The sequence below is a fragment of the Sceloporus occidentalis genome, unplaced genomic scaffold (genome assembly GCF_023333645.1).
Source record: "Sceloporus occidentalis isolate IW3139 unplaced genomic scaffold, rSceOcc1.0.p SCAF_5, whole genome shotgun sequence".
Taxonomy (NCBI): Eukaryota; Metazoa; Chordata; class Lepidosauria; order Squamata; family Phrynosomatidae; genus Sceloporus; species Sceloporus occidentalis.
Window position 1 is genome coordinate 10,512,336 of NW_028316985.1, and position 15,325 is coordinate 10,527,660.

At 42.6% G+C, this 15,325-nt stretch overlaps 1 protein-coding gene across 1 annotated transcript; it reads left to right on the forward strand.

The window, feature by feature from the left end:
- The first annotated feature begins 3,176 nt into the window (after positions 1 to 3,176).
- LOC149311647 (enoyl-CoA hydratase domain-containing protein 3, mitochondrial-like) lies at positions 3,177 to 14,874 on the forward strand. Its single transcript, XM_089527557.1, has 5 exons — positions 3,177 to 3,376; positions 6,248 to 6,369; positions 8,961 to 9,058; positions 12,086 to 12,286; positions 13,490 to 14,874. The coding sequence occupies exons 1-5, from the start codon at positions 3,183 to 3,185 to the stop codon at positions 13,802 to 13,804; spliced, it is 930 nt and encodes a 309-aa protein (XP_089383683.1). The 5' UTR covers positions 3,177 to 3,182; the 3' UTR covers positions 13,805 to 14,874.
- Positions 14,875 to 15,325: the final 451 nt, after the last annotated feature.

The following is a 15,325-nucleotide window of genomic DNA, read 5'->3' on the forward strand; positions in this document are numbered from 1 at the left end:
ATGCATTAGACTTAAGTAGACTTAAATCTATAAAAGCTTGTGCTACCAACTTCTTTCTTTCAGTTAGTCTCAAAGGTGCTACAAGATCTCTCTACAGACTAACACCGCTATATCTTTGAATCCAATTTAGCAAGTTATACCTGTTTTTTTCATTAACAAGATAGCGGCCAATGCATGTAAAGTGAAGTTCATGCTCTCAATGAAGAACCCCCGTGTTTTGTCTAAATACGGGCCAGTGTTTCTTGGAACAATCAGAATATGTTCAACATGTTGTCTGTTTCTAAATATGTTATATATAAAATATGTTTTTATAATGGGAAGAGCTGTACAGTATATACCAACAAGTTTGTCTGCTGTAGCATACCTTCCAAAAATTCACAGATGACAGGATACATGCGGCCAAGCAACATCAGTGTGTGGTCAAGATGGCAAAAGTTGTTATTGGGGAAGAACACATAGCTAGGGGAGGCTATAACAGATTACTTTTGCATGAGTTTAATGGGAAGGGCAAATTTTGTCCCTGCTTAGACTTGAACTTATTTTGCAGACATTGAACTAAGCAAGGATAAAGGAGGACAGTGGGAGGAGGAGAGAGAAACTGGGACATTTTAAAAGCATTTGAAAAAGTGGGACAAAGGATTAATCATGAATGTCTTTATCAAACAGGGACAGTTGAAGAGGATGGTACTGATAGCCTATTGCAGCTAGGGATGGAGTGAAAGTAAAACTGATCCTTCCTGGTGTATGAAAAAGAGCAAATACAGACACATCAGGGGTCTATAAGGCTACTATTCTCTGCCCAAATACTCAGGAATAAATGCCACTGGACTCAAATGGGATGTTCTTCTGTGTAGCCATGTACTGAAATGCACTCTAAATGTAGCTGGAAAAGAAAGTGAGAAGAAAAGCCCTAAAGAGAGAAATATTACATGCTGAGCAACATCTTGTTTCCTTTGGCTAAGAGTGAAGTCTTCTTTACAGTCTGTAGCAAAACAGTGAAAGAAAAACTCCTTTGGGCTTTGTGGGTTCATGAATCAGTGGGAACTGAACCTGTATAACAGAAAGAAGATTCTCGCCCTCTGGGCAAAACCTTTGGCACATTTCTCCATGTGGCCCAACTCCTGACTGCAATGGAAACATAAGGGAATGGTGCAGGAAGTCAGCGCCGACTTATTATACCGAGTCTCGATTAGATCACTATCAGGTTCACATTTATTTGTGGCCTAGTTCTCACAGCAGCAACACAAGAAGCCGTTCTGGTCTGTTAGGTAGGGAAGGCTAGCATGCTTAAAATACTCCTGTATGCCAGAGAGAGAAAAGGGACTGTCAGGGAGAAGAGTTGAAACCTAGCCTTCTCCCTGATACGCTAGCTTTTTATGTGCAAGGCTGTGGATTGTATGCTCGTTGTTGTTGCGGGCCTACAAGTCATTTCTGACTTATGGTGACTTTAAGGCTGCATCCACACTGGAGAAATAGCCCGGTTTGGCACCGCTTTTAAGTATCCTGGCTCAAGGCTATGGAATTCTGGGAGTTGGAGTTTGTTGTGGGCCCTGAGCGGAGGCTGAGAGCATGTGGTTTGCACACTGGGTTTAATTGCCGAACTGGGAATCGAACCCTGGTCTCCACAGTTGTAGTCCAATACCCAAACCACTATGCCACACTGTCTCCAAATGAATGAATATATACATAAATAAGACCTACCAGCTGTTTGAATTCCTCCTGTCAAAAAAGAGAGAAAGAAGTCTACTTCTGCAGACCTTTCAGTTTCCTGATTAATTCTGCTCATCCCCTTTTGTGGGTGGTTACAGGCATTTTGGTTCCATAAGGATTGACACTCATGCCCAAACATTGGGAATGCATGGTAACTGGTGGAATCTGCAAGTAAATTCAACATATGATAGAAACCAAAACACATGGTGGGCAATAAATACTGTGCTACTTATCAGGTTTGTTTTCTAGACAAGCTTTAGAAGGATGCTTTGCCCCCCTCCCTTTTCCAAACTGAGAGAGAAAAGATTGGCAGCAGAATGGCATCTCTTAATCTCTGCATATCAAGAATGCACTGTTTAATTTCCATTGCTTATTCAATGTTCCCTTTGGAAACAAATAGAAACAGCAGACTGCTTGGCAGGATGTTTCTCTATCTGATCACACAGCTGTGCTGCATCTGTCTATCAACCTTTCAGGAGGGCAGTGGTAGGTGATGATTTAATATGGATGGAAAGACAGTGGCATTTCCAAGTAATCTTAGCCAATATAGTGGGACTGATAGGAGAGTAACTGCTATTTAGAGCTGGGAGAGATGTGTTACCGAAGCTGGTCCCCCCAGTACTGCAAACATTTCCCCTAAATATTAAGGGGTAGCTGTGTTGGCCATTAACAAATCCAAACAAAAATCCATCAGTGATACCTTTATTGGCCAACCAAAATACACAATTATTTTTTCCTCCTGTTTGGTTTGTAACATCTTGCTTAATGAAGAAGCCCATGGAACTTTGAAAGCTTGCAACAAGTACATTGTGTATTTCGGTTGGTCAATAGAAGTATCACTGATGGTTTTCCCTAAATATTTAGCTGATAATGATGATAATAATAATAATAATAATGCTTCCAACAGTTTTACCTGACGAGTATATATGGTCTTGTGCTGCATGTTTCAATGGCTGCATCCACACTGCAGAAATAATCCAGTTTCAGATTGCTTTAACTGGCTCAATGCCCAGCTTATTTGCAGAGTTATATGAAAAACCAAGCAAGCAGCATTGTACAGTCGGCCCTCCTTCTCCGTGGATGTTTTACCCACCTATTCAGGCATCCACAGCTTGGAAATGTTATTTTAAAAAGTATAAATGCCAAACAGCAAACCTTGATTTTTCATTTTGTATAAGGGACACCATTTTGCTCTGCCATTATATTTAATGGGACTTCAGCAACCACGGATTTTGTTATCCAGGGGGATCCTGGAACCAAACTCCAGCGGATAAAGAGGTCCTACATACCTGTACATTGGGGGCGGAGATTTCAAGTAATAGTCGCTAGGCGGCGGCAGCGAGCAGAGCCTTATATGTAGCTTCCTCCCTTTGCTGAAAAGGGAGCTTTCAAGTAACAGCGCCTGGCACCACTAGGCGGCAGCAGCGAGCAGCGCCTTCTGAGAGTCCCTTGCCTTTGCTGGAAAGGGAGCCATGGCTGCTACTGTTGCAGCTTCTTGCAGGAAGCTTTGGAGGCCCAAGAGGGGTCTGCCCCTTCTCTGGATCCTCCGAGGGGCTTCTGCCAGCAGCATCGGAGACCCCAGGGCCCCCGGAGAGCAGCAGCCAGAGGCAGCAGCAGCTGGAGGAGAGGAAAGACTCACTCGCATGTGGCAAAGGGATGGCATCAGGTGGGGGGCAGAGAAAGACCTGGCAGGAGGGCAAAGGGGCTCTCTCCCCAATCTTGGCTTCCCTTGACATTCCCCCCCCCCCGAGATTCATCTCCTCCCCTTCTTATATTTCCAGATTTCCAGTCCAACAACACTGTGCCTAATGTTGCAGAGCTTAGAAAAGACTGCAACTCCCAGAATCCCCTGCCCAGTATGGCCCCTTTTTGGCCTTTCTCGATTATCCCTGGCCCTTATTGGCAAAGTCCTTTTTTGGAATCCCAGAATCCCCCAGCCAACATGGCTGCATTCTGGCCTCTGTCCAGTCAACAGAACCTGGGAAAGTTTCCTTTTTGAACTACAAATCCCAGAACAGGATTGCTGTTTTCAGGCCTCTCTCCATGCAGTAGCCCTAATTTGCAAAGTCCATTGTTGGACTACAGTTCCCAGAATCCCCTAGACAGCATTGGTGCTTTCTGGCCTCTCTCCATACAGTAGCCCTAATTTGCAAAGTCCGGTTTTGGACTACAGCTCCCAGAATCCCCCAGCCAGCACAGCAGCATTCTGCTCTCCCTTGAGTCACTCCATCTAAAGGGCAGAGCCTGGGAAAGTTCCTTTATTGCACTACAACTCCCAGAATCCCCCAGCCAGCATAGCTGCATTCTGGCCTCCCTTATTTAGTTGTTGCTGTTGGGTGCCTTCAAGTTCTTTCTGACTTATGGCAACCCTAAGGTGAACCTGTCATGGGATTTTCGTGGCAAGATTTATGCAGAGGTGGTCTCCCATTGCCCACCTCTGAGGCTGAGAAAGTGTGACTTGCTAACTCTCTCTAATTAGCAGAACCAGGAAAGTTCCCTTTTTTGGACTACACCTCCCAGAATTCCCCACCAAGCCTGGCTGCTCTCTGGACTGTCTCAGTATACAAGACTGGCCTTAATTCACAAAGTCCTTTTTTTGGACTGCGACTCTTGTTGAAACTGGAGGTAACCCAAATTCCTCATCTCTCCCATTGCCCTTTGCCTTGTCAACGTTTCCCAAATATTTTCCTTTCTGGGTGGTTCAACCTTGACTATTGCCACGTGTACTTTTTTTACCTTTAGCTCACGAATTTCCTAAAATCCGAGAGGATTCTTCCGCAACGCAGCTATCATGAAAAGAAGAACAAAAACAGATGGATACAGATACTGGCTTTCTTGAAACAAACTGTTAGAATGTGGCCCAAGGCAATGTTTCCCACATTTGAATCCTTAGGTGTATTTAAACTCCAGTTTCCAGAATCCCTGACCATTGGGCATGCTGGCTTTGGCTTCTGGGATCGGATGTCCAACAACATTTGGAGAGGATCTGGGCTAAGGTCCTTACCTTCAGCACATTACTCTATGCGCTTCATGGGTTTCCAGTGACCTGGATCTGCCCTCCAAGGCTGCATCCATATTGGAGAAATAACCCAGTTTGGCACCGCTTTAACTTTATCTGGCTCAAGGCTATGGAATTCTGGGAGTTGGAGTTTGTTGTGGGGGCCAGAGCGGAGCTCTCCGCTCTGGGCCCACAACAAACTCCAACTCCCAGAATTCCATAGCCTTGAGCCAGATAAAGTTAAAGCAGTGCCAAACTGGGTTATTTCTCCAGTGTGGATGCAGCCAAAGTCATTGCAATATGCGGAAGGCTATATGGAAATATCAAAAATATCCAAGCCAAGACTGTTAGGGTCTAGCTTTAAAACAGCGAGAGTAGCCGAAATGTGCCTTTTTGTCTAACTGCGCTTCCCTAAGAACTGAGACCGACTCCAAAAACAACACAAGTTGCTTGAAGTTCAAACAAAAGTTTACTAGTGGCTTTAATCCATATTTACGTAAAGGGCTGTATCCTTAATGTAGAATAATTCAGGTAAAAAGAAATCTTCATCTCACCATCTTCCCAAAGAAAGCTGAGAGAGGAGGAAGATGGAAAAGGAAAAGTTCAGTTGAAAATCTTGGGAGAGAATGTCTGTTAGTCCCAAATGAGGGAGTGACCTAAAACAGATGGTTAGTTTGAATGAGAGAGAGAGAGGAGTTTGCATGCAGGAAATCCCTGTCTATCTAAGTGTCTGTGCTATTGCTACTCTTGCAGACAAATTTTAGGGAGGGAATTTAAACAGAGAAACATTAGTTGTAGCTATGAAATTTTAACATTTTACCTTCCTCCGTATTTAATTTTGGGGCATTAGATAGCAACTGTTAGACATCTGTATTCAGTATTTTATGAATTTTAGCTGTTTTTGTGTGTTGTTGTATGCATTTTTATCTATTTTATTTTACCTTATAAATGAATAAAACGAAAGTGGAACTATACCCTGATTGTGGCCAAGTGTGAATAGTATTTTTTTATTCGTCTCTTTTATTTATGTGCTGCCTTTCTCCCACAGTGGGACCCAAGGTTGCTCACAGAAGGAAAGTTACACGCCATGTATGTAGTAAAATGTTTCCAAAACACCCCCAAGACGGGAGACTGGTGCTCTAGATTGTAATGCTATCTGGAACGCATATCGATAGATAATATTGTGGTGTAGTGGTTTGAGTGTTGGATTATAACTCTGGCAACCAGGGTTCAAATTCCCATTTTGCCTTGGAAAGCTACTGGGCTGATTTTGGGCAAGTCACAGACTCGTGGCCTCAGACAAAGGCAAAGGCAACACCTCCTTTGAACCCCTCTTGCCAAGAAAACCCAGTGATGGGTTCACTTTGGGGGTGGCATAAGATGGAAATGACTTTGAAGGCACACAACAACAGTCCCTTTCACCTTTGTATCGGAAGTGTGTGTGAATACAAGTTGCCCTGTATCCATAAATCTTTGCCATTTTGATTTTGACTAGCGTAATTGGATTCCTCAGCCCCAAGTCATCTCTTGTCATTCCAGGAACATCGTCTTGAATAACCCTCGGAAAAGAAATGCTCTGTCGCTTTCCATGCTGAGATCTCTCCGTGCGGATATTCTGCATGATATTGAAAACACCAATCTGCGCGTCATCATCATTTCAGGTACTTGTTTTCTGCCATCTTGACCTCTTATTTGTAGTCTGTCATTTATTCATTTATATCTTTCTTTCAAGAAGGAGATTTGAGGTGGCTAACAACATACTTAAAAACAATACAGACCAAACTGCTGTTTCTTCTGACTATAAAATAACTAGGAAAGTCTGGTGCTACCGACTGCTAAAAGTGTAACAGTTATGTATTCACTCTTAGGAAGTACACCTGTTCCCAAATATAAATAAGTAATAATCCATCTGAAACAATATATTCTGTTATTCTGTCAAAGACAAAACGTATAATAATAACTCATAGTCAGTGACAAGACAAGCCATACCTCGTATTGGATTTCTATTATAATTGACACCACTATATGATTGTTTTTGATTGGTGTATTCTGAACCTTAAGGATTTCATTATGCCTTGCGTTGTTATTGATTTCAAGTCATTGGCCTGTTACAGACTGCCAAAATAAAGCTGCTTCGGGTCTCTTTGGAGGTATGCTATTTAAATGATGCTTGGGTCCTAAGAGTCCGGAGGTCGCGCCAAAGCCACACTCCATTCCTAAGCACTGGAGTGCAGCTTTGGTGCAGTTTCCAGATTCTTAGGATGCATGCATCATTTAAACAGCATACCTCCAAAGAGACCCGAAGCAGCTTTATTTTGGCAGTTTGTAACAGGCCATTGTTATGTGTATTTTCTTTGACGGAATAAAGAAATATATTGTTCCACTTGGATTCTTGTTTTCATTTGAGAACGGGTGTAATTTATAAGGGTTAACGCATAATTGTAGCATAGTGGTATGAGCATTAGACTATGACCCTGGAGACCAGGGTTCAGATCCCGTCTCGGCCATGTGACCCACTGGGTGAGTCTGGGCATGTCGCACTCTTTCAGGCTCAGATGATAGCAATGGCAAACCCCCTCTGAAGAAACCTGCCAAGAAAACCCTGTGGTAGGTTCATCTTCACCGTAAATCAGAAATAACTTGAAGGCACACAACAGCAACAGAATGCTGGGTTGCAGTCACACTTTGAGTAGTTCCTATGAGCATTATAAACTAGTTGAGAGACCTGCTGTGCAAAGGTTTCTTGCCCTAGTTTACTCCTGTTTCTTCAGATCTCAAAGCTCCTTCCATTGCAGCATCCCTCGCCACCCCAAAGGAACAGGGGAATTACTACTATTTTGCCCCTTTCCTTTTCAAGTTCTCTCCATTGATTGGACCTCAAAGTGATCTTTATATGGACTGGTGGAGCCGGCATGGTGTAGTGGTTTGCGCATAGGACTATAACTCTGAAGACTAGGTTTCAATTCCCTGCTTGGCCATTGAAACCCACTGGGTTGTCACATACTCTCAGCCCCAGAAAACCCTGTGATAGACCTCAGGGTTGCCATGAGTTGGAAAAAATTTGAAGACACACAACAACAACATTGTTCAGCAGGTTCGCCGTTGTAAGCATGACCATCCTCTCCACCAAAAGCCTGGAGAAATGAAAGTCTAGAAACATTTCAGAGACAAAATGTTTTTTTTTTCCCCCTTTCTTTATTTTTTCTGAATGATTCTTCCTTCCTAGAAAAAAAAATGGAATATGAGGAAAAAATATTTTAAGACATAGGATTCATACATTTACATTAGGAAAATAATATAGCAGGTAGATTGTAAAGGAAGATTTTGTACTTTATCTTGAAATGTAGCACTTCCTGGTCTTGGTTTCGTTTTCTCGGTTCTTTGTAAAGGAATGAGTGGGTTATACCTGCTCCACACAACCGGGTAAAAAGCATTCCTTCGAGAACCTTGTCACTTCATGTACAGTGTGTGTGTGTGTGTGTGTGTGTGTGTGTGTGTGTGTGTGTGTGTGAAAGGTTAAAAAGTAAATTGTAGTATTTTCTGAATAAAGTGTACTTTAAATATATCAAGCATGATAATTTTATGCCTAACCAAGTTATATATAGTGGCGTTTATGTTGCTAAAGTGAACATAGCAACTGTTATTGTTGGCTGCCTGCAAGTCGACTGGTGCCACAACAAACTACCATTCCCAGAATTCCATAGCATTGAGCCGTGGCAGTTAATGTGGTTTCAACCCAGATTATTTCTACAGCCCTAGGCTTACAGTGACCCTATGAACGTGAGTCCTCCCAGTCACCCCAACCTCAAGAGCCCTGCTAGGTATTACAGACTCAGGGCTGTGGCTTCCTTGGCTGACTCTATCCATCTGGCCTTCCTTTTCTCCTGCTTCTTGACCTTTCCTAGCATTATTCTCTTTTCTCATGAGCCATGTCTTCTTCAGATATGGCCAAAGTATGGCAGCCTCCGTTTAGTTATCTTGTGCTCTCAGGAGAATCCAGCCCTGATTTATTCTAGGACCCATTTATTTGTCTTTTTTGCAGTCCATAGTATTCAGTCTGAAAAGGGTACTAATACTGTGAAGTCGAAGGGTTTGTCGGGCAATGTGGCCATGTTCTAGAAGAATTTATTCCTGGCATTGCACCTGCATTTGTGGCTGGCATCTTCGAAGGATGTTGGCATTTATGTCTTTCGCATTGAATGTCTAATACTCTGTGTGTTTCCCTTGTTTTCCTGAACAAATATCCTCAAAGGTGAAGGGCCTGTTTTCTCCTCCGGACATGACTTAATGGAACTGACTCACAAGGAAGGTGAGGACCACCACATGGAAGTCTTTGAGACCTGTGCCCAGGTGAGTCTCCCCACCATTCTCTCCGGGCGGAAGGTGTTGCCTCACTCTTTATAAATTGTTTGATTATATTCCCAAATATTAATTGATTAACGGATTGCATCTCATGCTTTCTGCAAGAGTCTTAGGAAACTGGAATAGAAGGAATTACATACGGCAAAATGTTTGCGAATTAAAGGAAAGGGGTAACTCCACCCCAAAAGAGCACTGCTGCCCTTTCCCTAAACACATATGAAAATAGAATACCAGCTAAGCTCCACTCCCAGAATAGAATAGCAGCTATTTATTTACTTATTTCCATTTATATCTTGCTTTTCTCCCTGGAGGAACCCAATGTGGCTCACAGATAAAACCTTTAAAATTGTTATAAAATTCAAACAATTAAAACATCTATATATAAAATCACATAAAATATACACAATATAAAATATAAAATCACATAAAATATACACAATATAAAATATGTTATAATTATGGTATTATTATAAAATCACATGAAATATACACAAGCTCCTCCCCGAAGTAGAACTGCCAGCTGAGCTCCATCCCAGAATAGAACTAGAGTCCTAAACATGAACGGATTCACCAAAGAATATGTTCCTTATGGTAAATTCATTGGAGGCTGTATCTGGGTGGCAGAGAAATGCTCTGCCTGCAGATGGTCCCAAGGTCAGTCTTCAGGAGCTCCAGTTAATAGGATTTGGGGCACTTAATCCATGGAATGATCCGCTTGTGATCCTCAAGAGCCACCGTCACTGATGCTGGGGACCAATGGTCTGATTCAGTATAAGGCAGCTTAACACCAGGATATTGCAAGATTTAAATGGAAACTTGATAATAGCCATCTCCAAATATTTGGAGGGTTGTGATGGAGAAAAGTAGTCAGTCTTGTTCTCTGTTCCTTCAGGGCAAGAACCAGGGAGTGGAAACTCAGGAAAGTGGTCTCAACTAAATGTTAGGAAATGAATGGATATTCAGCATTTTGCCTTGGGAGGTAGTGTGGTTTCCTTTGCTGGGGATATTCACCAGAGGCTCAATAGCTGGGGATCCTCCTGTGGTTGTAGTCTGCTTTGCAAATCCCGCATTGAACAGGAGGATCAACTAGATTACTTTCAAGGTGCCTTCCAACTCTGTTGTCCTGTTATCCTCATTCAAGATCCCTCTGCCATCACCAGTCCTTGGGAAAATGTCTCTGTTCCCCGATTTTCAAAGATGCATCTCATCTGTTGGTGCTACCCTTTTGGTATCAGGTCATGGTTTTGTTGTTAGTGATGTGTGCGTTCCAGTGGTTTCCAACTTATGGCAAGCCTATCACGGGGCTTTCTTGGCCAGATGTTCAGAGGAGGTTTGCCATTGCTTTCCCTTGAGGCTGAGAGAGTGTCACTCAGTGGGTTTCATGGCTGAGCTGGGAATCGAACCCCGGTCTCCAGAGTTGTAGTCCATCTCTCAAATCACTATGCCACACTGGCTCTCATAAGGTTTTATTACCCTAGGCTTTGGTTTTAGATTAACTCGGATGGTGTTATGTAAATTTTAGAGACATTTTTCCTAGTTTTTATTTTCATTCTAAATGATGCTTTTTTTCTGGGCTGTGGCAAATTGCTTTGCAAGGCTTTCTGCATCAGATGAGTAGTGTTATCAGTCAGCCAACCCTACATTTAGACAGCATGAAATATAGTTACCCCAGATGTTGGGAGGTGGCACCAAAGTATTGAGAGCCAGCATGCTGCAGTGATTTGAGTGTTGGACTATGACTCTGGAGACCAGGGTCTGAATCTCAGCTTGGCCATGGAAACCCACTGTCAACCTTGGGCGAGTCACACTCTCTTAGCCTCAGAAGATGGCAATGGTAGACCCTTCCGCTGCAGAAACCTGCCAAGAAAACCCCATGATAGGGTCGCCTTAGGGTTTCCATAAGTCAGAGACAACTTGAAGGCACACAGCAACAAAACAAAATATTGGAGAAGGGTGTTGCACAGCCTGTTCCATATGTTCCTTAAGCAAGCATGCTGCCATCAACAGTGTTGAGAAAATATTCAACTGCAAGTCCAGTCAGCATTTGTATATGGAATGGGAGAAAGTGGCTGTCATGTCCTGCCTGGAGGAGGACTCTGATTAGTAAGAACAAAAATTGGTAGTGGTGCCCTGAAAGCAGAGTCAGGACCATTCCACGAAGGCCCTGAAGGATAAATATCAAAGCCATTGCACCCTTCAGAACGACAGGGACTAAACTAGGAGGAACAGAAGAGCTGGAAACACTGTGGTGTGCTTTAAAGAAGGGTGCACTGAGATAATAAGGCCACCTAGGCTATAAATTAGTCTTCCTTATCTGGAATTCTGAAATCCAAAATGTTCTAAAAACCAAAACTTTTTTCATGGGTGGCTGAGGTTGTGACACTTTTGCTTTCTGATGTTCAGTGTGCACAAACTTTGTTTTGTACCCAAAATTATTAAAAACATTGTGTGTAAAATTACCTTCAAGCTATGTGTATAAGGTGTATATGAATCATAAATGGATTTTGTGTCTTGACTTGGATCTCATCTCAAAGATGTATCATTATGTCCATATATGCAAATATAGGTATTCCAAAATCCAAATTATTCTGAAATCCAAAACACTTCCGGTCTTAAGCATTTCGGATCAGAGAGACTCAACTTGTACATCCAAGACAGTCTCTTTGCTACAAGTGAACATCTCTGCTGGTTCCATTTGACACTGTTTGACATTTGCTGTTCTCTTGTTTTCTGCACTTAGGCTTCCCTCTTGGACTATGGCCTTCATTTCTCCCTGTTTTTAATCCTGTTCAGACTGATTTTCATGCTCAGACCCTAAACTGCACTGAGCACATTTCTGCTGTTACAATCCATTTGTGCATGACCCTGGAGTGGCTTGATTTCTCTATTTCTTGCTCTCTTGAGCCATAGTTACAGAGCAAGATGCTATAGCACACTTTTGTTTTTACCAGCATGTAAGTGTTGCTTTCTTCCTTTTAAAAAAATTCTTTCTTTTTTCCAAACACTTTCTTATAGATCATGACTTTGCTTCCAAAGCTACCTGTGCCAGTGATTGCTAAAGTAAATGGCCTTGCCACTGCAGCTGGTTGCCAGCTTGTGGCCAGCTGTGATATTGCTGTGGCCAGTGAGAAATCGAAGTTTGCCACTCCTGGAGTGAATGTTGGGTTGTTCTGCTCGACTCCTGCAGTGGCTGTGGGGAGATCGCTTCCTAGAAAGGTAAGCTCACAGCAGAAGGAGGATGAGCCCCCATACCTTATTCAGAAGCTGCCTACCCCTTTAACACTAATGCTTTGAGAGCAAGATCAGCATGTGTGCCACATGTTGTTTACAAAAAAAATCCCACATAGAACATTGGCTGGCATTAAGTATTGCAGTTATGGATTCATAGCTTAGAGTTACAGATCCATAACTGCTCTGTATCCAATAAAACTATGTAGTTTTACTATGTACATGTGTTGTGTACCTTCAAGTCATTCTCAACTTGGCAACCCTAAGGCGACCCTTGGCATGATTTGTTTAGAGGAAGCTTGCCACTGCATTCCCCTGAGCAGAAAGCATGTGACTTGGCCAAGTTTCATGACTGAGCTGGGAATCGAATCCTGCTCTCCAGAGTTGTAGTCCAACACTCAAACCACTATGCCACGCTGGCTCTCTAGTTTTATTTGTAAGACTATATAAATGTCCTCTCAGCCCACCTTAAGAATCAGCAGCTGGATCAGGTGAAGGCTGATTCACCTTTCAATTGGGCATCAAAAAGAGTGATGTTTCCACTCTCACCAGTGAGCAAGACTGTGACAATAGAAAGCAGGTCCCCTGTCACAAGTCCTGTTTGAGTCTCACTTGCTGGGAGGAATAGAGCAGAAATGTCCTCTTCCTTGCACGCTAATTGTCATCTGAACAAACTACCTTTGCTTGATACGGCTCCTGGCTCTTAAAGTGGGCAAGCCGTTCTTGGACACATATATCCTATAATATGACAATGTATTGAACCATCCATATATATATATCTATATATATGGATGGTTCAATACATTGTCAGTGGGGCACTGAATTGGTCCCAGATTTTTCTCTGAATTTAATGGTTTGAGTGTTGGACTACAACTCACAGCTCACCCATGAAACTCACTGGGTGATCTTGGGCAATCCACATGCTTTCAGCCTCAGGGAAAGGCAATGGCAAACCTCCTCTAAACGAAGCCCCATGAAAAGTTCACCTTAGGGTCACCATAAACTGGAAATGACTTGAAGGCACACTACAACAACAACAGCAAATAAAATGTCTAGCGACCCTGTCCCCTAAATAGGTCCACCACCTTGGGTCACTGAAACCCAGAATGGAACCCAGAATTCACACCAGCCTACTGATGTGAGAGCCATTGGCCTGAAGTGAGTCAGTTTCACATAATCCTTTTTTTCCAGGTTGCACTAGAGATGCTCTTGACGGGAGAACCCATGACTGCCCAGGATGCACTTCTATATGGGCTCATCAGTCGAGTGGTACCAGAGGACAAATTGGAAGATGAGACATTGAGAATTGCACACAGAATCTGTGAGAGCAGTCGGAATGTCTTGGCCCTGGGGAAAGCCACCTTTTATAAACAGATTGAGCAGGACACTAATACAGCCTACAGAATGACCTCGCAGGTCATGGTGGATAATCTTGCCATGAAGGATGGTCAGGAAGGGATTGAGGCCTTCATCTCTAAACGCAAGCCTAGCTGGTCGCATTCCTGAAGCTGAGTTTCCCATCCTCTACCTTTATAAGCCATACCAAATGATGATCTTGATGGATTCTCTGTCTGAAAATCACATGGACTGTGGACTTTCTTTGGAGTAATTCCTCTTTCATACAATGGGTGCTTAGTGCTCCTCTTTTGCCTGCACAGAGTATAGGTCTGCCAGAGTGAAAACTGGAGAGGGCTCCTATCCCCTGAATAGTTTTGTAGAAGATGGAATTTCAGCAAGTGTTGCTTTCAACCCATTTGTGTGACAAGGAACACTTGCTAAAATTCCTTCTTCTTACAAGACCATCCAAAGAACAGAAGTCCTCTCTAGTTTTCAATCTAGCAACCTCACATGCAATGTTCAGGAAAACATTGCCAATTGTTGTTATTGTTGTGTGCCTTCAAGTTGTTTCTGACTTACGGTGACCCTAAGGCGATCCTATCAAAGCATTTTCTTGGCAAGTTTCTTCACAGGCAGTTTGCCATTGCCATCTGAGACTGAGAGAGTGTGATTCGCCCAACGTCACAGTGGGTTTCCATGGCCGAGCTGGGATTCGAACTCTAGTCTCCCTGTGTCTTAGTCCAATGCTCAGACTATTACAGCGTGCTGGCCCCTATGCATTGCCTATTAAGATATCACAAAATAAAGCAGGTACTCATGTTGGCTGAATTTGATTCTGTATTAATTGCTGATTAAATATGAATATGTAAAGAATGGCCTTTATAACAAGCCAGATTGTTTGTCTGTCTTGACTGATTGCAGCTTCCCTTTCTTTTTCCACACTTAAAATTCAAAATTAATATCAAATAAGAAACCTTCAAACAAAATAAAAGGAGGCAGCCTTTACGTGATGCTTATGGGCATAATTTTGTGCCCTTATATTAATATTTTTTTTTCTTTTCTTGAAATGTTAAAGATATGAACATTATCTATTGGCAGTTTGGAGATTTTCCACAAATTGAGTTGAACCCCCCCCCTCCCAATCTCAGACTGAGGTCACTACATAGATCCTTAATTTCTGGGTAAAATAAAATTATGATACATTGTGTAAGAATCAAATTGTTTTGGTTTGACTTCAGCTAATTAAAGTTGATGTATTCATTTTTCTCCCATAGCTATTGTTAAAGCCCCATATATCATGTCAGTGTTAAAAAGTTTGCAGTTTTCCACCTTTCAGCTATTACTCTGACAGCTGCCATCAGCAGAATCATCATTCATTCTTTTGATGCTATTCTTGCATTTGGTCCCTTCCAGGTGTTTAATAGTGCCTGTGCTGATATAGCATATGACATGTATATTATGATGGCCTCTCATGTGTTCCTGCCAGATGTACGTATGAGGGTGGTAGGACAGAAAAAAAGGCATCCACAGAAGATTTCAAACTACAGAGAGGCTCATCTAGGGAGACAGAGTCCATCTATAGGGCTTTATAGGTCAAACCAGCACTTTGAATTGTGCCTAGAAATGGAGCCAGTGGAGCTGTTGTAATAGGGTAGTGTGCTGGTTGACAATCTGGTTCAGAAGGCTGCA

Coding starts and splice junctions, on each gene's coding strand:
- LOC149311647 (XM_089527557.1), top strand. CDS start 3,183: ATGGCTGCTACTGTTGCAGCTTCTTGCAGGAAGCTTTGGAGGCCCAAG. Junction 6,370..8,960: donor GCGCGTCATCATCATTTCAG/GTACTTGTTTTC, acceptor ATATCCTCAAAG/GTGAAGGGCCTGTTTTCTCC. Junction 12,287..13,489: donor GGAGATCGCTTCCTAGAAAG/GTAAGCTCACAG, acceptor CTTTTTTTCCAG/GTTGCACTAGAGATGCTCTT.